At 37.3% G+C, this 23,968-nt stretch overlaps 1 protein-coding gene across 1 annotated transcript in view; it reads right to left on the bottom strand.

The window, feature by feature from the left end:
- Window positions 1-7,009, bottom strand: part of MALRD1 (MAM and LDL receptor class A domain containing 1) — a 518,391-nt gene extending 511,382 nt beyond the window's left edge. Inside the window, exon 1 of the mRNA XM_020872693.2 lies at window positions 6,801-7,009. Coding sequence (XP_020728352.2) covers window positions 6,801-6,978 — 178 coding nt within the window. The 5' untranslated portion in view covers window positions 6,979-7,009. The remainder of the gene's footprint in view (window positions 1-6,800) is intronic.
- Between the last annotated feature and the right edge of the window lie 16,959 nt (window positions 7,010-23,968).

Here is a 23,968-nt window from a genome sequence, read left to right as displayed (position 1 = left end):
CTGTCAGTCAGAGTTTCTACTCAGCCTGGGGAAGCCAATATTTCCAGGTAGAAGAAATGTCCTTCTACTTAAAAACTAAAAAATGTGATTAGTCTGTGAATCATACTATGATTAAATTTACAGTTGCCTTAAGGCCTTTGAAATGTTGAGAATTGCTGAAATATCTGAGTTATTACCTCATGGGCTCCTACTGATCCGAGACTCTAGTTGAACAGAAAATGAACTAAATTAGATGCTATTTGTATATAAATGTGTATGTGTCATTCAAATAGCTATGCAATAGCCTGCATAAATATGTATCTGTTTAAGCCTCTTTCAGCACCCAGCAATGTTTCCAATGATCTATTTCTGATTACAAAATATTCACAAAAGTATTTTTATCACTGTATTTCAACAATTATGTGTATGAAATATATTCACATTCTCAAATAGATGTCAGTTTTTAAATACCAAGAAATTACCTTGCATTAAAATTACTTAGTTGATGTTTGTTTTCAATGCTTTTGTTCTCTTTAATAAACAAGGATAATGATGATGTATTCTGAAGTGTTAGAGCTACAAAGTAGCTAAATAAAACATTTTAATCCAGAATAGTCTCAACAGGGGATCCTTTCGTTACAGCATGAATCTAATGAGTATACATTTTTCAACTCATTCTTATTAAAAAGAAGCAATCATGAACTTCTCATAACTGCTGGGTTATTCAAAAAATCCATCAGAAAATTTTCTAAGTACTCATTTTTCTCCCAATAGAGAACTGGGTATTTTCAGCCAATTGAACAATTTTTTCTTGAATTGTGGTTGATTTTCCTTTTATAATCTCATATGCCACCCATCTACATTCAAATCTGACAGTACTTGCTATAGTAAAATCTGTGTGGAGATTTATCTTCTATTACAGCAATGCTGCGGTTGGACTGGATATGGAACAAGAAGGAATGGATGCAGGAACTTATCCAGAGAATCATGTTCCTGAGCTTTCTGAACTTGAGAAATTCCTCATTTTGCTTTTAATTTTGTGATACCACAGGTCAAGTGTACTATCGTCAAAAAGAGACTGTCTCTATGTTGTCCTTTGAGGTTGCTTGGAAGACCCAATTATCTTCTGAATTGGCTTCCACCATACCATATTCTCTCATTAAAATTTTACTGCAGAGCCATTCAAAGATGTGATCATTAACACCGTAATTGGAGAAAATAGTTTAAAAAATATCCTCAATTGATAGTTAACATAGGGCATGCTTCTGAGAAAATGGAAAGGAATAGAAAAAAATTTAATAATGGTAATGGTGAAGAATTTGATGCAGAATTCAGGATTAACTTAGTATGAGTAGGTCATCACAATAATGAAGTTCTTAGAAGACAGAAAATATAAGAATTAGGAAAATTCTAAAAAGGAGAGGTAGAAGGCCTTTATTTCACAGTTTTGCCTGGACCTATACTAATAATGCACATTTTTTCCCTCTTGAAAGTTCTATGAGGCAGAGTTGTAGTCTTTCCTTAATAAATCCTGCTTTTCTTAGAAAATTGTGCCAAGACATACATAAAATGCATCATTTTAAGTGTATAGCTCTGTGGTAACAAATACATTCACACTAATACGCAACCATCATCACCCTCCAAGTTCACAACTGTTTCATTTCCCCCAAGTAAAACTTTGCATCCTCCCTCCCCTTAGCTCCTCAAAACTACCATTCTACTTTCTGTCTATAAACTTTACTACTCTAGGTACCTCATAAAAGTGGAATAAAATATTTGTCTTTTTGTAATTGGTTTAATTCACTTAATATAATTGTCCTCAAAGTTCATCCATGTTGTAGCATATGTCAGAATGTCCTCCCTTTTTAAATCTGAACAATATTCCATTGTATGTATCTACCACATCTCATTTATTCATTCATCTTCTGGAGGATACTTGGGTACTACTGACATCTAAATACTATTAATTCTTCCAACCCCTGAATATATATCTTTGCATTTATTTGGGTCTTCTTTAATTTCTTCCAGCCAACAATTTTTAGTTTTCATATCCTTGGTTATGTTTATTCCTAGGTATTTTATTTTGTTTTACACTATTATGAATGGAATTTTTTCTCAATTTCCTTTTCAGATGGTTCATTGAGTACAGAAATGCAGCTAATGTTTGTATGTTGATTTTGAATCTTGCACCTTTGCTTCATTTGTTTCTTTGTTCTAACATTTTTTTCATAGACTTTTTAGGATTTTCTACATTTAAGATCACATTTTCTGTGAACAGAGATAATTTTTTGTGTTCATATCCAGTTTTAATGGCTTTAATTTCTTTTTATTGTCTAATTGCTCTGACTGGGACGAGTACTATGCTGACAGAAGTGATTAAAGAGGGCATCTTATCTTGTTCCAGATCTTAAAGAAAAAGCTTTCCGTCTGTCACCATTGAGTATAATGTTAGCTGTGGATTTTTCATATATAGCCATTAGTGTGTTAAGGTTAATTTCCTTCTAGTCCAAGATTAAGTGTTTTAATCTCATTCCTTTTTGAGGAAAGCTATATATTACTCAGTCACAAAATTTTACATACATTTTACTGTTAAGAGGATGATTTTCCTCATGTAGAAAACATATAAAAAATTTTCACAAAGAATTATCTCCCTTACTTTCATTTAATTTAAAAATTAATGGCCAGTTCCTGCAAAAGATAAAAATACATTCAAAATATTCCAATTAAATAAAAGTAAATTTTAATTATTATCAAAAGTAAATTTCCATGAAAGAGTGCTATTATTTGGCTGGGCAATTTGAAACCATTAATTAATTTTTATCAGGGAAATGTTTATACTTCACACTAAATTAATTTTAATAGTTTCAATGAGACAAAAATAGGAAAAATCCTAATTCAGAAAGGTATATGATAGCAAATGGAATAAGAAGTTTCATAGCTCACACCAGAATTATCTAATATTACTTAGGTTGGAATCTTGTCATATAGTTGCCTTTAATCTCAAGCCATTAAGCACATCTTCAGCAAGAATTTGACACAGATATCATCAGTGACACATGAAAAACAGATTTCCAAATCATTATTTTAACTGTAATACTGTTTCAAGATTAGCAAAATTCAAAGGAATTCTCTGCGTTTAATTGTCTGGTGATTTCTACAGAAATACTGACTATGTGTGGCATTTACTCCAGCCTGCAGTAGTATTACATGAGTATTATAAAGGTTATACAGCTGCTTACAAACAATTCTCTACTTCAGAGCAGCAGTTTGGCCAAAAGATCTTATTACTTTTCACCGCTGTCTGTAATGGTGAATATGGGACCTTTAATGGAAAGTTATCACTCTTGCATAGAGAAAACTTCATTTTGCATTCAACGGAGTGGTAAGATAAATACCGCACATGAAAACTCACATTTCACTCTATTAATGTTTATCTTCATGTACTTCAATGAACTTCTACAATTATAATTACTTTTAAAAGTAGTTGACACTTATGTCATCCTACTGAAGAAAAAATGTTTGTACTTAATATCACCTGGCTAAACACTGTCACCTCTCAGATTTTCAGAATGTACCTCTAAGGTAATTTTCACACATTTCACATACAAAAATTTATGTGAAGTAAATACTTTTTGAAAAATTCCTAAATCCAAAAAGTTTTCAAAAGAAGTTAGGTAATACTTTAAAACTTTATGATACATTTCATCATATCAAAATAAACAAAAGAGACCAAATGGAAGTATTCTTAAGCAAGACATGTATGTAGGAGAGAAATTATATAACTGAATATATTTTTCCACTTTGAGTCAATGATAAATTTAGCTCTAAACATAAATGTATGTAACAGTTAATGTTAAAACTAACTTTAGGTATGCTCAAGTAATTATCTAAGAATATTTTCTGGTAGTATTCCAGTAGTAGAGACCCACTGCATGGGATATACCTCAACATTGTATCAATAGTATAGTTTATTATCTTATGGTTGATTTGTTATCTGAATGATAGCAACATAAGTAACATTACTGTTTTATCGCTGAGTAAAAATAAAACAATAAAGCCTTTGAACATCAAATAATTTTGCATGATTGCTAAAAAAGAAACTATTGTTTAGTTTAATTAAACTAATAGAAACGTAATAGAATGAAGAAGACCAGGCAATGGGGTACTGCATGAGGCAGACAATGTGACATGAGAAACATAATTAAAACAAAAAAATACCTAGAGCAGTACCACAAGATTTATTTCCCAGGCTCAGGATATTGATAAATTCTAGTAAAGGGAAGTTCTTGTCAACATTAAAAACATATAATTGTTATACCCCAAAATTATTTTTCTTGCTCAAAATTTAATTGCTAAATATCATGTATACACATTTCATTCTGAAGATTTAGTCTTTCTAAACTTACTATCTTAAAAAAATACTGAGTTAAAATAATACATCCAAATATTCTGAAAATAGGACCATCATGTAAAATAAGAAAATTTTCAAAAAATTATTAATAGAATTAGTTGCATCTGAATTTTAACTATGCCAATTTCACTTAAAAAATTATATTAATCCATTCTCTAGAGCTCACATTATTTGGATTTTAAAGAGGGTCACAGACTGCTTTTTTCCCCAAAAATGTGATTGCTTAAACATCATAATAAAGTTAGCTTTAGAAAAAAAAGGCTTATCTGTAAGTTTAGCATTGCAAATTTTCAAGAGAAAAACTGCTTTGCTATCATGATTCCTCCACAATATTTTCCCTCTACTGTGGCATACAAAAGAAACTCATGCTTTAAAGGGATTGTCAATTCTATCTACGGTTATCCCATTTTAAATAAAATACCAAAGTGGAACTTCTCAGAAATGAAAATGAAAAGCGAAAAAGCCAAGAGGTGACTTCCCCAGGGTAACATGTAAAATGAAATCTGTTTATTCGACAGATCCATCCCTTCATGCTTCTCTCAGGCTGGGGTTATTAGAATCTCTCACGCAGCCAGATCTTTCCTGCTCAGCAACTCTCCTCTTCTTTCGCATTAACCTTTTCCTCAAAGCAGAACCACTCATGTTATCAGAGCAATCGTGCTAAAGGAAGCTTCAGAGGGATTATTAATGGAAGGGACTTTGCACTTCTGGTCAAACCAGCCAAGTAGTTTCCCTTTGCTGCTCAAAGAATAGTAATGGCTCCTGCCAGACAGGCCAAAGAAACGGCAGTGCGTCCACAGGTGGCCTCTCTGGGTAAACTGGACAAATATAAATGAATCCCTCTCTTTCATTGCACTTTGTGTTTAATAGTTCCTAACAGCCTGATTGTAACCACAAACTGTAGGAGAAAAATCCCTCACCTTCTAAGACAAGATTTTCAGTAATCACTTTTCTTGTTGTTTGTAGTAACAATTGAATTTACAAATTCCAACAAAGCAAAAGCAAATATGTAGAGCTTTATGTAGGAGAAGAAAATGAAGAATTTTGTAAGGCCTAATTAAGATGGTATCTGAACACGAAACAGAAAGTATGTTTGAGTAAACTGTTCTAAAATACTAGAGTTAGTGCCTCCAGGTATCTGAGGGTTACCACAAACCAATAACGGACCCATTTAATTGTATGAAAATGTTGTTTATAAAAGGTGACTGCTTGTAGGAATGGCACTCGTTCCACTGAGGAAATGCAGTCTATTTTCAGGATGTGATACTGTAATGGAAACTACAGAAACATACATGCCTTTACCTGTATCTTCCTAAGTGAACTTTTTATTAATGTTATACCAGGAGCATTTTCCCACCAGGAAGATCAGTTTATTTCATTTTATAACTTCTTATAACAAATTGGAGGTTCAAGATCACACGATTAGCAGATGGTTGACCCAGGATCCAAATCAAGGCCCTGAACTCTCTGAAGCTTCCCCTCTTTCCTCTCCCTTAGAATCAAAGGATATTCATCAGTTATGCTCTGTGTACAAAAGGTACTAACTCACATGGTGGGAATATATAAGCAAAAATAAAACCTCCTCACTCAATCTTAAATTCATATTAAATATTCCCATACTACATTCCAACTTAAGCTCATAATTTCCATCACAGCATTTTCAAACTACACGACTAAGTTTTTAAAAATCTTGTTTCATGGATAACAACATTAAACTTACCTTTTTGCATTTCACTCCCTCTTTATACTCAGTAAAAATTGATTCAAAATACATCCCATCAAGTAAAATCTTAGCAATTTGATAACATTTAAGTAGACTTATTTTTATTTGTGGATCTGTTTCTTTATTTATTTTTAACTGGAGGATAATTGCTTTGTAATATTGTGTTGCTTTCTGCCACATATCAACATGAATCAACTATAGGTACATGTATTCGCCCTACTTCTTGAAACCCCCTCCTACTCCCGCCATCCTACACCACCCCTCTAGACTGTCAGACCACCAGATTTCAGTTACCTGTTATCATACAGCAACATTCCACTGGCTATCTATTTTACATCACCAACTCGATGGACATGAGTTTGAGTAAGCTCCGGGAGTTGGTGATGGACAGGGAAGCCTGGCATGCTGCAGTCCATGGGGTCGCAAAGAGTCGGACAAGACTGAGCGACTGAACTGATGATGCTTCAATGCTACTCTCTCAGTTCATCCCATCCTCACCATCCCCACCCTGTGCCCATAAGTCTGCTCTTTATGTCTGAAAAAGAGTCTTTTAGTTTCTGATCAACACTGAAGTCATATAAATGAACTCTACAGAATCAGGCATCTAGCTGAGCTTCCTCAGGCAACTCAGCAGCCCCTGGATTAAAGGTGGACAGGACTTAGAGGAAGGAGAGAAAGGAAACTTACATTGCTGTTCATCGCTCATGTCACCACACTGATCTGTGAAGTCACATACATTGTCAAGAGGCAAGGAGACCCCACTGTCACACTGAAAGGTTCCGGTTCCTTGCTGAACCAGCGCGGAGATGAAAACACAGGAGATCCAAAGCACCCACAGAGCTCCATTCTTTGGCAAAGCTAACATTCTGGCAGAGGAGCATCACTTGACATGTTTCTTAGAGATCAGGCAGCTGTAACAGGTGAGTCCATAATCGGAAACATCCTTTCTCTTTTCTCTGCTCTTTAATTTCCAGGTTTACCTCTTATGACTGGAAACTATTGGTAACTATCCACAACTCTTAACAAATGAGTCCAAGACAGCTCATTTACTCTTTCAGAGGAGTGTCTTTAGAAAATATTTAACTGAACAATTGCATCATTTCTATATCTAGCTAAGCATGTATGTTTATTGCCCTAGTTATACCATGTTCAAACAGTTTAAGCCCTTATAATCATGTTACATCCTGAAAGAAAAAAAATTCTTTTAAAAAAAGAGCAGGCACATAAATGGGAGGCAAACCACAGCAAAGTAAGAAGCAACATAAAAATGCTCTATATGAATTCCTATGCTTAGTCATGTTCATGCAATTCAGAACACTGTCATGAAAACTTACTCAAATATTTCAGGGCCAATTATTAGAACTATTTCATGAGAATGAAATTCTTGTCCTTTATCACTGAATGGAAAGTTTGCACTGTTTGTTGAGATAAACTGAAAAACACAGGATTTTTAAAACCAAAGGGACATTGGAGACAATTATTTTCCAAATCACATTATTTGGACTCAAGAAAGTTAAGGTATATATATGAGGAAATACAGTAATCTGGTGTTAGAAACTGGAACTCAAATATCCTGCTGCTGGGTACAGTGGTCTTTCTTCTGTAGTATGTGGATTTTCCTGTTAATTCATCTCAATTTGCTTTCACAAGTGAAACATACAATTTCAGGGTGATATTCACAATGAGCAGTATACTCAAGTTCGGAACACTTGCATTTCATGTTATAAATAATAATTCTGTCAAGCTGAAAAACAGAAATCATATGAAGTTGACTATTCAGAATAGTCCTTTATATTTGATTTATTAACAGCATACTAAAGTTCTTTTGAACTACTTTTAATTTCTGCAATATAACTTCAAGAGATGAAAACACAAAGACTATACGAAGTGACTGAAGAATGTAGGGTGAGAAGAATCACAGACCAGGAACCAACAACGTACCTATGCTTTTAAAGAGGATACAAGGAAAGCAAGATTTTTCACATATTCAAAGAAAAAAGGCCCAACAAACATATGAAGTTCTATAGTGTGATTATTCAGGATTCTAGGAGAAAAATTCATAATTTTGTCCTATTATTAAACACTTCACACAATTTAGCATTTCCTCACTCTGTGCTTTGTTCTATTTCAGAAATATTCATTCTCCCCACCTCTCTGCTCAGATTATATTTTCCAGGCTTTCTCTTCATGCTCATAATTTCAAGTATCATCTATACATTGTTGTCTCCCAAGTCCATACCTGAAGCCCTGATATGGCATGTTGAAAGTGAAAGTGAAAGTCACTCAGTCCTGTCCAACTCTTTGCAACCCCATGGACTGTATCCATGGAATTCTCCAGGCCAGAATGCTAGAGTGGGTTGCCTTTTCCTTCTCCAGGGGATATTCCCAACCCAGGGATCGAGCCCAGGTCTCCCACATTGCGGGCGGATTTTTTACTGGCTGAGCCACAAGGGAAGCCCAAGAATACTGGAGTGGGTAGCCTATCCATTCTCCAGTGGATCTTCCCGACCCAGGAATCGAACCGGGGTCTCCTGCATTGCAGGTGGATTCTTTACCAACTGAGCTATGAGGGAAGCCCACAATATGACAGGCTACTCAAACCTGTATTTTAAGTCTTCTTCCAGAGTATATATACATATACACACAGCGCATAGACAGACACTGCGACTTCTCTACTTGCATCAAAAACTAACCTCATCTTCCTTTCCCCCACCCACCCAATGAGCCTTTACTCCCATATTCTATATTTCAGTGAACAGCACCATCTTGCCAAGCCAGGAACTGATATGTTGGTCCAGGACTACACTCACCGCCTATCCATCAATCATCAAATCTCATGAATTGAATTCCATATAGGTCAAGTGAAGACTCCATCAGTTCTTATTTCATCAACACCCTGAACCAGATGTCTCCTAACCACAACTCATTTTCCATTCTTCAGGCAGAGTGATCATTTTCAAAGCATAAGCCACTCCTACTTATTTCCATCTGAAATAACTGTAAGTGCCATGTGCCCTAGCAGCTTACCTGCTGCAGTTCACTGCTGATTCAATCCTCCTCTGTGTTCTCCATCACAATTTTGCTTAACCATGACCCTGGCAGCTTTCCGAACATGCATCTCAAGACTCCAGATTTGAGATCTCCTTCCTATCCCAACCACTAGATGCATACTAATTAGTCTTTAGTTTTCCAATTTTGAAGAATATCTTTGAACTATCTTGACTTATTTTCTCAGACTGAATTAAGTTTTGTCCCTGGGTTGTCTCTCATAGTCTTCTGCTCTTATCAATCTTAAATACTTCTGGGTCTGGTGTGGTCACTGACGTTTACTTCAGTGATTCCTCCACTAGTCTATAAGACTAGTGCTGGACTGTGACTTTCTCACTATTGTATCATGAGTTACTAGCAAGGTCCTGGCAGATAGGTCAGTAAGTAATTCCTTATTGAATGTAATTTAGGAGGGCTTATCATCAATAATCTCAGATATGCAGATGACACCACCCTTATCGCAGAAAGTGAAAAAGAACTAAAGAGCCTCTTGATGAAAGTGAAAGAGGAGAGTGAAAAAGTTGGCTTAAAGCTCAACATTCAGAAAACTAAGATCATGGCATCTGGTCCCATCACTTCATGGGAAATAGATGGGAAACAGTGGAAACAGTGTCAGACTTTATTTTGGGGGGCTCCAAAATCACTGCAGATGGTGATTGCAGCCATGAAATTAAAAGACGCTTACTCCTTGGAAGGAAAGTTATGACCAACCTAGATAGCATATTAAAAAGCAGAGACACTACTTTGTCAACAAAGGTCCGTCTAGTCAATGCTTTGGTTTTTCCAGTGGTCATGTATGGATGTGAGAGTTGGACTGTAAAGAAAGCTGAGTGCTGAAGAATAGATGCTTTTGAACTGTGGTGTTGGAGAAGACTCTTGAGAGTCCCTTGGACTGCGAGGAGATCCAACCGGTCCATCCTGAAGGAGATCAGTCCTGGGTGTTCATTGGAAGGAGTGATGCTGAAGCTGAAACTCCAATACTTTGGCCACCTCATGGGAAGAGTTGACTCACTGGAAAAGACCCTGATGCTGGGAGGGATTGGGGGCAGGAGGAGAAGGGGACGGCAGAGGATGAGATGGCTGGATGGCATCACCGACTCAATGCACATGAGTTTGAGTAAACTCCGGGAGTTGGTGTTGGACAGGGAGGCCTGGCATGCTGCAATTCATGGGGTCGCAAAGAGTCGGATATGACTGAGCAACTGAACCGTACTGAACTGAACCATCATTTCAACTTTTGCTAGGCACATGTAAATGAATGCAAGAGGTGAAGTTTTTAGTGCCTCTACATAAAAGGCATATAATTATTGTGTTCAATATGGCTTTTTTTATTTCTAAATCTTGTGCTATTTTTAAAGGTCCTTTAGATTTTGAAATTGCAATTTTGTGTTGCATTGGCAATACACTCCACCATCCCCCTACACTAAATAAGACATGTATCATGTCAAAACTCATTCCAGATTTTCCTTTTCAAGTAAGGAAGACAAGAGAGAATAGAAATGGAAGAATGTTATAAAGAAGAAAAAAGAATAAGCAGAAGAGTGTAAAAAGGCATGAAAGCATAAAAACATTTCAATTTTATATTCTAACTCTGAATTCAGGTCCCTTAACATTTTATATGATCACTATTTTCCACTTACAAAAAAGTTACATATTCCGTTGCTGTCATAGCTATTTATTGCCTAGTTTCAACTGGGAAACTCCTTTATTAACTGTTACTGTCTACTAAAACTAACATTACTCTATAATGTTTCAAGTGTCATTCATCATTTAGACAAGAAATGAACTGGAATAGTGACACCCAAGGTATATCAGTATAATCCAGTACACAAACCAAGTTCATATTTTGTGGCCAAAAGGTAAAATCATATTCAAATGATAGTATGTTTAATCACCTTTTCTCTACATATACCAAAAGGGATATAAATTGATACTGGTAGCACCTGGGGTTGTTTTTATCTAGTTTACTGAGGAAAAGGACAAGTCTTAGAGATCCAGTGCTCCTACACTGGCTGGGTCTATTATATACACTGTTTCATTATATCCAAAACATCTTGCATTTTTCCCTAGATCTAAATTTTAAAAATAGTACTCAGTTGTCCAAGATCACATGATTATTAAATGATGGTACCTGGATTAGAACTCAAGAGAAATGAGTTCTAAAATTACATAGTCTAAAAAAGGACTATGCAATTTTAGTTGGCAATAATTGTTCAATAATTTCATAAGGCAATATAAAGGTGAGATTTCCAACAGGCAAAGTTACAGAATATTCATTTTAGAATGACATATCATTCTATCTTTTTTAAAAGATTGAGAATCTACTTTACACAAGACATTGGGGGTGGGGGTTAGGAAGATACAATGGAAAAAAAAAAAAGACAATGTCCCTAGCTTAAAAGAAATTACAACTTGGAAAGGTGATATGAGACATATATAAAAAAATGTACTCACACTGATTCTAATTTTGGCTAAAAAGTCATAGGTCATGCTTTGTATTTAAAAAGCAGCATTCTCAAAATACAAGAAAGTTAGATGATGGACGGAGTGGAATATAAACTGCTTTAAAATACACAAATGAATCCTGAACCTATAAAACTCAAAGAAAATTCCCAAGAGTTGTAAGGGAAATAGCACTAACTCGAAGTTTATTACTGAAAGATGGTCCTAAAGAATATTTTAAGGAAAATTTCAGATGAGTTCAAAATAATGACTGAAAGAAGGTATAAGATGCAGAAAGAAGGCATGAGAAAGCATTTGTTCTATTACAGATTGAAGTGACACATTGCCCTAATCTGGAAAGATGAACTGAGAAAGGTCATAAAAAGACTTGGATTTATATAACATAGGGAAATACAAGTGCTATCACTGCAGAAATCCAGAGGAAGAATATGCTAGGAAATAAATTCCTGACACCTTCAATAAGGATTCCCATAGGTTGTGATCATCCAAATAAAAACTCAGTGAAAAATTAACTGACAAGTCACAAAGAAGTCTATATAACTCAGGGCCATCACAAATAATCAAATAAACAAAGGTGTAATTACACACCCAAAGTGTCACACACTGGAATTATGTAATAGTGAATACAAATTATTTATCAGAGATTTTAAAAGATTAAATTTTTAAAACAAGCACAAGGAAAGAGACTAAGCATGATTTTGTAAAAGTGCCGAGGAAAAATATAATCATTGAGAATGAAAGTAAAGTCGATGGTAGAAGCAGGAAGAAAGAAAATGAATAAAAAATTTAGTGAGCTGGAAGATAGATATTTTTTTAAATATACAAAATGCACCATAGAGATGTATGCAAATATTTTAAAGCATAGTTTAAGACCCTGGAACATAGAATGGTAGAGTCCAACATATGACTAAATGAAACTTACAGGAGAGATTAAAAACAGAAATATAGCCAGGCAATATTTGAAGTAAAAATGTTCAAGAAAAGAAGAAGGTCATAAACTAGTAACCCTTTTGATTCCTCCAATTGTCTACAACCTCTTCTAGAAGACAGAAGCAGAGGGACTGCTTCCTAACTTGTTCTATGAGGACATGCATGTGTGCTCAGTTGTGTCCCATTCTTTGTGACCCCATGGACTGTAGCCCATGAGGCTCCTCTGTCCCTGGAATTTTCCAGGCAAGAATGCTGGAGTAGGTTGCCATTTCCTACTCCAATTCTACAAGGACAGCATTACCCTGTTATCAGACAAAAGACAAAACAAGAAAAATTACAAACCAATCTCTCATGAACACAGACATAAAAATCCCCAACGAACTGAAGGCAAATCAAATTCAGCAATGTATAAAAATAAGTGTGTGTGCATGCAAGCTAAGTTACTTCAGTCATGTCCAAACTATATGCCACTCTATATATTACCAAGTGGAATGTATTCCAGATGTGTAAAATTGGTTCAACATTCAAAATCAATTAACATAATCCATCACATCACTGTCTATAAATAAGAAAAGTTATGATTATATCAACTGATGCAAAAAAAGTATTGGACACAATCCAACATTAATTATAATTTTTAAAACTCTCAGAAAACCAGGAATATAAAGAAATTATCTTCTTGATGAACATCTACCAAAACTCCACAGCTAATATCATACTTAATGGTGAGAAACTAGGTGTTTTCTCCCTAAGATCAGAAACAGGCAAGAATGTCCTCTTTTCCTATTCAGTATCATACTGAAAGACCTACATAATGCAATAAGGAAACACACACACACACACACACACACACAAAAGACATACTAATTGGGAAGGAAGAAATAAAACTGTTCAATTATTTTGACAATTTTACATGTAAAAAAAATTTTTTTAATCACATATTAAAAAAAAACCCTGAAACTAACAAGTGACTATAGCACAGTTACAGGATCCAAGTTTAATATATAAGGTAAACCACTTTCCTATATACTTGTCATGGAAAATTAGGCTTTGAAATTAAAAACACAGAACTATATTTATTCGTATCCAAGAAATGTATAAATCTAAATCTAAAAACATATGCATAAGAGTAATATAAAGAAACTTATAAAGTTTTATCTAAAAAACATCAAAGAAAATTTGAAGAAATGGAGAAATATCCCATGTTTTTGGATAAAAAGACAATGTTAACTGTTCTTCCCAACTTCATGTATGAACTCAACATAATCCCAATAAAAATTCCACCAAGTTATTTTATGATATTCACAAAATGAGTCTAAAGTTCATATGAAAAGGCAAAGACTCAGAAAAATCAATACTGAAGAACATTTGAAGGCTTCACAACAGTGTGAATATACCACCTCATTGCAAAAGTTAGTATAAAGCTTTAGTAATCAAAACAAGGTGGTACTGGTTAAAGAAGAGTTAAATTAATCAATGGAACAGAATGGAGAGCCCAGAAATAGATCCACCCAAATACAGTAAGTTGGTTTCTGACAAAGGAGCAGAGGCAATTCAGAGAAAGAATAACCTTTCCAACAAATGTGGATATCCACATAGAAAAAAATATTAATATTTTTAAAGATATTAACATATAAACACAGACTTTAGAGCTTTCACTTTCATTAATTCAAAGTAGATCATAAACCTAAATGTAAAAAGTTTAACTGTAAAGTGCAGAAAATAACATAGGGGAAAATTGAGATGACTTTGGGCTTGGCAATGATTTTTTACATATAATATCTAAAGCACTATATATAAAAGGGAATAAATGGGTAAGTTTGATTTTATTAAAATTAAAAATGTCTCTCTGAAAGACTAAGTGAATGAAAAGATTAGCCATAGACTGGGAGAAGATCTTTTTCTGTACATTGTCTGATAAATGTCTTGGGTCTAAAATAACAGAGAACTGTGACATCATCAACAATGAAAAAAAAAAATCTAATTCAAAACTGGACCAAAAAAAAAAAAAAAAACTGATTAGAGACTTCAATCCAAAACCTGAAACCATAAAATTCCTAGAAGAAAGTATAGGGTGTAAGCTTCTGGACATTCATCTTGGCAATGTTTGTTTGTTTTGGGTTTGACATCAAAAGCAAAGGCTGCAAAAGCAAAACTAAACAAGTGGGGCTAGATCAAACTAAAAAGCTTCTGCAAAGCAAAGGAAACCATCAACAAAATGAGAAGGCAATCTGTGGAAATGGGAGAAAATATTTGTAAATCAGATAAAGGGCAAATATCCAAAATGTGTTTTTTAAAAAAAACTTGCACAACTTAGTATCAAAAATAATAATAATAATTCAATTTTAAAATGGGATAAACCAAATAAACATTTTTCCAGAGAGGATGTAGATATGACCAAAAGGTCCATGAAAAAGTTTTTAACATCAATAATCATCTGGGAAATGCAAATCCAAATCACAATGATGTATTACCTCATACCTGTTAGAATGGCTGTCTTCAAGAGACAGGAGAAATTTGTCGGTGAAGATGTGGAGAAAAGGGAACTCATGCACACTTGCTGGGAATGCAAATTGTACAGCCACTTTAGAAACCAGTTGTGTGGTTTTCTCAGAAAATTAAAAATACAAATACCATATGATCCAGTACCCCCACTTCTGGGTATGCAGTCAAAGGGAATGAAGATGGGATACTGAAGATGTATCACACTCCCATATTCACTGCAACATTATTCACAACCATCAAGCTACAGAAGTGACCTAAGCGTCTGTCAACAGATGAACAATGGATAAAACAGAAGTGGTATGCGTACACGTGAGTATTATTCAGCCTTGACAAAGAAGAAAATAGTGCCAGTTGGGACAACATGGATAGACCTTGAGGACATTATGCTTAATAAGCCAGACAGAGAAAGACAAACAGTATATATCACTTGTACGTGGAAAAGGCTGAACTCGTAGAAATGGAGAATAGAGTAGTGATTACAAGGGACTGGGAAAGGGGGAAAATGAGGAGAAGGTGGTCAAAGCTTATGAACGTTGACTCAGAAGATGAATAAATTCTGGGGATATGATACACGGAATGGTAATTATGGTCATTATTATTACATGGCATAACAGGTGTTCGCTAATGTGATGGCAGTCATCATTTTTCAATATTTAAGTGCATCAACTCAACATGTTGTATATCTTAAACTTACACAATGTTATACATTAAATTATATTTCCATAAATCTGGGGGAAATTTTAATGTGGGAAAATATGAATAGATACCTCACCTAAGAAGATAGACAGGTGGCAAATAGGCATATGAAAGGATAAACAACATAACATGTATTCAGGGCATTGTGAGTTAAAACAATGATATAATATTACACATCTATTAAAATGGCTAAAATCCAAAAAAAGAGAATGTCTCATCCCCTGTAGATGGGAATGCAAACTGGTACAATCACTTCGGAAGACAGCTGGTAATTTCTTGCAGAACTAAACATATTCTACCTTATAACCCTGTAATCATGTTCCTATTTAACCAAATTATTTGAAAACTGTGTTCACACAACTTATTTATAACACTTTATAAAATCACCAAAAGCTAGAAATTATCAAGATGTCCTTCAATATTCAAATTATTAAACAAAGTGCAGTATATCTATACAATGGAATATGTAGTGATAAGAAATAAACTATGAAAAGACAGGAAATAGTTAAAGGAGTAAGTCTGAAAGCTATACATGATTTGATTCCAACTATATGATGTTTTGGAAAAGGCAAAACTATAGAGATAGTGAAAAGACAAGTGGTTGCTCCTGCTTCCAACTCACTTCAGTTCAGTTGCTCAGTTATGTCTGACTCTTTGTGACCCCATGAACTGCAGCACACCAGGCCTCCCTGTCCATCACCAACTCCCAGAGTTTACTCACACTCATGTCCATTGAGTCAGTGATGCCATCCAACCATATCATCCTCTGTCGTCCCCTTCTCCTCCTGCCCTCAATCTTCCCCAGCATCAGGGTCTTTTCAAATGAGTCAGCTCTTCACATCAGGTGGCCAAAGTATTGGAGTTGCAGCTTCAACATCGGTCCTTCCAATGAACACCCAGGACTGATCTCCTTTAGGATGGACTGGTTGGACCTCCTTGCAGTCCAAGGAACCCTCAAGAGTCTTCTCCAACACCACACTTCAAAAGCATCAATTCTTAGGCGCTCAGCTTTCTTTATAGTCCAACTCTCACATCCATACATGACCACTGGAAAAACCATAGCCTTGACTAGACGGACCTTTGTTGGCAAAGTAATGTCGCTGCTTTTTAATATGCTGTCTCGGTTGATCATAACTTTCCTTCCAAGGAGTAAGTGTCTTTTAATTTCATGGTTGCAATCACCATCTGCAGTGATTTTGGAGCCCAGAAAAATAGTCAGCCACTGTTTCCACTGTTTCCCCATCTATTTGCCATGAAGTGATGAGACCAGATGCCATGATCTTAGTTTTCTGAATGTTGAGTTTTAAGCCAACTTTTTCACTCTCCTCTTTCACTTTCATCAAGAGGCTTTTTAGTTCCTGTTCACTTTCTGTGATACGGGTGGTATCCTCTGCATATCTGAGGTTATTGGTATTTTTCCCAGCAATCTTGATTCCAATTTGTGCTTCTTCCAGCCCAGCCTTTCTCATGATGTACTCTGCATATAAGGTAAATAAGCAGGGTGACAATATACAGCCTTGATGCATTCCTTTCCTGATTTGGAACCAGTCTGTTGTTCCATGTCCAGTTTTTACTGTTGCTTCCTGACCTGCACACAGGTTTCTCAAGAGGCAGGTCAGGTGGTCTGGTATGCCCATCTATTTCAGAATTTTCCAGTTCATTGTGATCCACACAGTAGCTTCCAACTCAAGATCAACCAAATAAAGTTAAATATGCACCCGCCCCCCCCAGCCAGTCAGTAACATGACTCACTTTTTATTAGCTGGTCCACCTCCACCTTTCCGATGGCAACAACATCCACCAAGTCACAACTAAAGGCCTCCCCTTTCCTCGTTATGGAACTTCCCCGTTTCTCTGCCTGCCCTTGAGTCTGTGCAAGTCATGCACTGACCCTTGCAATACCAAGCTTGGAATAAAGAACCTCTGTGTGTTCTCATTTGGGTGGTCTTCATTTACGTTCACATTGGCAAGAACGTTAACATCCCTTCCCCTGACACCCCTTCCCCGCTGCCTTCACTCTAGTTGTTCTGCCCATTCTGGCAGAAGGGATGCATCAACTCAGAGTTACAGAGATGAAAGCACAGTAGATGTGTTTAAAGTACAGATACTCCGTGTGTCCAGCAGCTTACAATGATCCTAGCAACTAGCTGCTCTTTTCATTAACACCATAGCACTTCCAGCTTGGGGAGGGGACAGCAGCTTGTGTAGGGGACAGAGCCAGTACACCTGCTGAGAGTGGCTCATGGCCAATCCACAGTTACACACACAACAAGGATCCCCCACACATCCCATGACTCCAAGGAGGGGAGAGGTCAACAGCAGGCCAACCCCCTTCCCCATCCATGATGCTATTACACTAAGTTCTGAGGATTCAGGGCACTCTTCAGAGCAAGAATCCTCAGGGGCCTTCACATGGAGTTTTTTCTAGTTGGAGGATAACTGCTTGACAATAGTGTTGGTCTCCGTTATACATCAGCGTGAATCATCATAGATATACTTATGCCCCCTCCCCCTTGAACGTCTCTCCTACCTCCCACCCCAACCTACCCCTCTAGGTTGTCACAGAGCACTGGTTTCAGCTCCCTGAATCATACAGCAAATTCCTGCTATCTATTTTACATATGGTAATGTATATGCTTCCATGAGGTTTTTTTGCCCAGTGTCCTGAGCTTAAAATAGCAGGCCTGCCCTGGGTGGACATCTCTGGGGCTTTGCCGCTGTTAGCTATTCAGCACCTGTCTCCTGCCCAGCCATGCCCACCCTCACTCTTCCACTCCTGGACTCTCACTTTGAGGCCTCAACTGCTTCTAAGGACCTGCAGGGCACCAATAAACACTTAGCAGTAACCATCCAACTCTGTCACCTTTGAAAGCTTTGTGTCCCCCAGTCTTTCAGATACCCTAATGGTTGCATCCTTGAGGGCGTTGATTTCCCAGGTCACTTTTGGTGAAATTTTTAGCAGGTGGGCTATCACCAAGTAAGTGTCAGAGATTATTTTGCCCTGCAAACCATTCAGAGTGGTGTCCATTTCACCAGCAAGGTCACAAGTATACCAGTTCCCAAACCTCACCTCACCAGCTTTTCTCTTACACTACTTTTGCTAAGCAAATCTAAGAGCAGATGCCAAAATGGAAGACAAAACATTGATTAAGTGGGGGTGGCAGGAGGGTCCTCATGATGAGTAAAGGGCTGAGAGAGCTGGAAGAGCAGGAAAACAACCTTCTGACAACCTTGGACAGAAAAGGGAAGGGGCTTGGATTGCAAGAATCTGTGACTATGGCAAGAAAACTTTCTAGAAACCAACCCTTCACTGTTTAGACTTTATCATCAAGCCAGTGACGACACCTTAGAGAAAGAGCTTTGTGTTATAGCAGCCTTTTTTCCCTCCAAATAAACACATGATTGTTGCCTTTAAGACTTGAGAATGTTATGGTGACAACTTTGACCCCACAAGACTTGCACATATAGTGTGATGATCAGATTCCTAGCAGAGGAAGAACCCATCCAGAGACCCTGGAGTAACCAAAACTGTACGACCTCTCAAACTGTGGAGTTCTATTGCTTTCCCCCTCAATGGGGAGGGTGTTTGTTATTATGGGTTTCTGCCATAAAATAAATACAATATAGAGAGCCGACTGTGCAGACGTGAAGAGAGCGCAGGAGAGCTCAGATTTTCCACAAATGTTAGAGTTTCTATGAGCATGAGGGTAAATTTTTTTCTCAACCAAAGTCTTAGCAGCAGGTAGAGGCAGGCAGCGATCTCAACCCACCACCAACCCCAAGTCTTCAAAATCCAACCTACTGAGAAGTGACTGTGAGAGATTCCAGTTCCTGGGTCAGGCTCCCAGAGTGCAGCTGAGTTCACTGGAAAACGATGCTGCCGCAGCCAGGCTGTCTGCCACAGCCCTCAGTCCCTGCCAGACTCCTCTTTCATTGCATTTAATATTGATTTTGATTTTAAGAAATAAGATAAAATATTGATTTCAAATTTAAGGGAAAGGGCATATTACGAAATGAATCTCTTCTGGCAAACCTGGCATGGTGGTGTTCTCCCTCACTATATGGTGAGCAATAAATTCAGCTTTGTCTTATCAAAAGCCTTTGTTGTAATGTCAGGGGAGCCAATTAGCTAGAGTGGAGTGGCACCAAATTCTTTACCATCTGAGACCCCAGGGAAGACTGATAATAATTACAGAGGGAAGGAATTTAGAAACTAATAATTTGGAAGATTCAAGTAGCAAGGGATGCACAGCTCAGCACCATCGTAACAATGACGGACGATGTTAAGGAAAACAGTGCAGGAAACACATAATTATAAATGAAGAAAAGCAAATTCACTGGGTGTTCTTGTGTCTGTATTTAGGAAAAAATTAATAGAACGTGGACCATATTATCTAATAAATGACCAAAAACTCTTAACCCTCCACATGGCATAGAGAAGACTTGGCATTGTAGACTCAGAGAAGCTACACAGATAAACCAGACATGGCATATGCCAAACGTTGTGATTAAATCTTAGTGATTCACGGTTCTTTGACATTTGCTTATGTGCTTGACCTTTGTCCTTTGGCAAGAGTGCAGAGGCAAGGGTGGGAGGGAGGAAGCCATAGGACAGGCTGCTTGATAATATTACAAAACTTCACAGAAGAGTGCTCCAAAAGCTTGAAAGAGCAGGAAGATGTCCAAGTGAATAATAAAGAATGACTTTTGTTTCCGTTCTTTGCTCTTCAGTGGTAAACAAATACATCTGCATTTCTCACTCTATTCACCATTCTATTCTCTCTTGAACTACTTTTGCTTCAACCTTCTAAAGGGCTGGATGTCCTTAGAATTATTCTTGAATGAAATCCAGTCAGAGACTATATGTTGCACATGGTGTGGGTTTGGAGTGAGAAAGCATGAGTCAGAGACACTTGTTGTAAGACACTGAAAGGTACTTTTAAGGCAGATGATTAACAAAAGTAATCAGGACTAAGAGAAATTAGAAAGATTCACTAACTAAGGAAAAGATAAGAATCAATCATTAATAAGAAGTTAGAATAGTATATAGAAGGCAAGATAACTATAATTGTTACAAGGGGGTGACACAGGATGAGATGGTTGGATGGCATCACCGACTCAATAGACACAAGTTTGAGCAAACTCTAGGAGATAGTGAAGGACAGGGAAGCCTGGTATGCTGCAGCCCATGGGTCAGACACACAGATCAGCCGTAATGAGTCAGCCACATCTTAGCAACTGAACAGTAACAAAGTAAGTAGAAAGTAAAATTAGGAAAGGAAAAATATTACTATCACCATGAAGTGTGGGTATGTTGTAGAAACAGAGAAATGACTTATGAAAAAATCCAAAGGTACATAGTAAGTGTAATTTAATGTGATAGAGCATCCAATCTGAAATAAGATTGTAGAATATGATTCTGGAATCTAATAAAATGATATATTTCTGTCAAGGCTATGTTTGGAGTACTTAGAAGAAAATGTGAATGTTATTCATTGCTCACTGCCATTCTTTGGAGAAGAGTAAAGTAGTGATGAAAACTAAAGCACCAGGGGATGGAATGGCAAAACTATGATAATAGAACCAAAAAGTGGGGGAAAAGGAGAGAATTTATCCACTTGATCTCACCTGCCAGTGGCGTAGGGATGGGCTGCACAGGCAAGGAGATCACCAGGTGACATTAATAGAAAACCTTCTTGCCATGTCTTAGTCCATTTGGACATCTGTAATAAAATACCATAGATTGGGTGACTTATAAACAACAGAATTTTATTCCTCATAGTTCTAGAGACTGGGAAGCCCCAGATGCAAGTATCAGTTTTTAGGACTTGTTTCCTGGTTTATAGACAACAGTCATCTTCTCCATATCCTCACATGAAGGAAGGGATGAGGAAGCAATCTGAAGTCTCTTTTATAAGGGCACGAATTTCATTCACTTTGACCTAATCAAGCTGCAAACCTTGGGGATTTGATTTCAACGTATGAATGTTCAGAGGACACCAACAGTGCGTGGCATGCAGGAGGCAGAAAACAAAGGTGCAGGCTGAAGAGCTGAAATGGAACGTATGCGGATCTGAAGTGGTATCAAGAAAAGTGGATGCAAACAATACTGAAAGCCAAGATACAGGATGAAAGCACCAAGGTTGTGAAAGAATAAACTGAATGTTAGGCCACTCCAGTGTTCCGAGGTCAGAAAGATAAGGAGCACAAGTGGCAGAGAGGCTACAGATGGGAAGGTAGGATGAAAGCCAGGACAGGGAGACATTCCAGAAATGAAATTAAAGAAGGAATTCAGGAGCAGACAGATTGTCTATGTCAAATGCAGCTGAGAGATCAACTGAGAGTGGAACGATGATAGAGCAACCATGTGAAGCTTATTGGTGACTTTGTCGGGGGCAGCAGACAAGAGCCTACTTGGAGTTCAAGCCTGAAAAGGAGGGGAGGAATTTGGAGAAGTGATTACAGGTAACTCTTTCCAAGAGTTTCACCTCAAGGGGGATAAAAGTGGGAGAGAAGACTGACAAAAAGATGTGAGATAAAAGGAGCTTCATTTTTTAAGAACAGGGAAATGAAAACTTGTTTGTGTGCTTATGAGACTAACCCAGAAGAAAGAGACAGGTTAACAGTGCAAAAGAGGAGAAAACTGCTACAGGAATAGCACTGAGTAAAGGGGATAGACGCTAGCATCTGGGGGGAGGAGCCGCCGGGACTCTGGCTCCATGTCCACTGGAGATGGGGCAGAGTATATATTAAGAAGGCAGGCAGTTAACCATGGTGGAGCAGGTGAAGTTCCCTCTGAATTACTTCCATTTTCTTAGAGACCTAGAAAACAAAGTCATGCGCTGAGAATGCATGCATGCAGAAGAGAAGGTACTGGAGGCTCAAGGAAAAAGGAGATGTAGAAAATAATCCTACAGGAGAGAAGAGGAAATGAAATGCACCAGGGACAAGTGCAGGATAGGGATAGCATTCAGAGCCCATGGAAGGGATGGTGTGGGGCTTATGTGCCAGACTCTGTAGTGAGAGAGACTGAATAAGAACCCAGCCTCCACCAGCTTCCACCTATGTTATCTGGGCAAGTTAGCTAACCTCTCTCTCTAACCCTCCCTTTCCTGCTCCATAAATTAGCGTGCTAAGTTGCTGCAGTCATGTCTGACTCTCTGTGACCCCGTGGACTGTAGCCCACCAGGCTCGTCTATCCACGGAATTCTCCAGGCAAGAATACTGGAGTGGGTTGCCAATTAGTCATAATAATAATATTGATATTTTCTCACAGAAAAGAGGATTCGCTGATTAGATGGATGGATGGAGAGACAGACAGACAGAGAGATGGACAGGTAGAGATAGACAGCATAGAAATGTGCCTGAAACCAAGTTTTATATGAAAGCTGTTATCTGTCCTGATGTTAATGACCATGGATTTAAATTCAAGATAAACACCAAAAGTCAACAGCTATCAAACTCACTTAACTCCCTCTTCTTTCACCATGAAATACAATAAGTTACCAAGTCTTGTCGATCCTGTTTTTTGTTTTAATTTTGGCTACACCATGGGGTCTGTGGGATCTTAGTTCCCCCACCAGGGATCGAACTGTCAACCTTGATGGTAAAAACACAGAGTTCTCACTACAGGACTGCCAGAGAATTCAAGTCTTGTTAATTTGAAAAAGGAAACTTTAAGGTATAATGTTGCATCATATAAAATTACTGATGTTCAATTGCTGATTTTCTACAAATAAATATATATAGTTCAACTTACTATGTTCCCTAACTTGTGTCAGACCAACTTTAGATAAAGGACCCAAACCCTAACAGACCGTAAAATTTTTGTCCTGCTTTGTTGGAAAAAGTGCAAGTGAAAATGATAGTCACTTAGTGGTGTCTGACTCTTTGTGACTCCATGGATTGTAGCCAGCCAGGCTTCTCTGTCCATGGAATTCTCCAGGCAAGAATACTGGAGTGGGTAGACATTCCTTTCTCCGGGGATCTTCCCAACCCAGGAATTGAACACAGGTCTCCTGCAATGCAGGCAGATTCTTTACTGTCTGAACCACCAGGGGCGTTTACTGGGAAGTTCCTTCAAATGCCAGAATATATCTGCCTTTCCATACCTTTTTCTCTATCTATTCCTATTCTATTCTAGAACTTAAGGACACACTTGCACACACACATGCATGTATATCCCTTTTAAAAACTTTCTTTTTAAAACAATC

The sequence above is a fragment of the Odocoileus virginianus genome, chromosome 9 (genome assembly GCF_023699985.2).
Source record: "Odocoileus virginianus isolate 20LAN1187 ecotype Illinois chromosome 9, Ovbor_1.2, whole genome shotgun sequence".
NCBI lineage: Eukaryota > Metazoa > Chordata > Mammalia > Artiodactyla > Cervidae > Odocoileus > Odocoileus virginianus.
The sequence above is the reverse complement of the archived record's forward strand: the minus strand, read 5'-3'. Positions and strand labels throughout refer to the sequence as shown.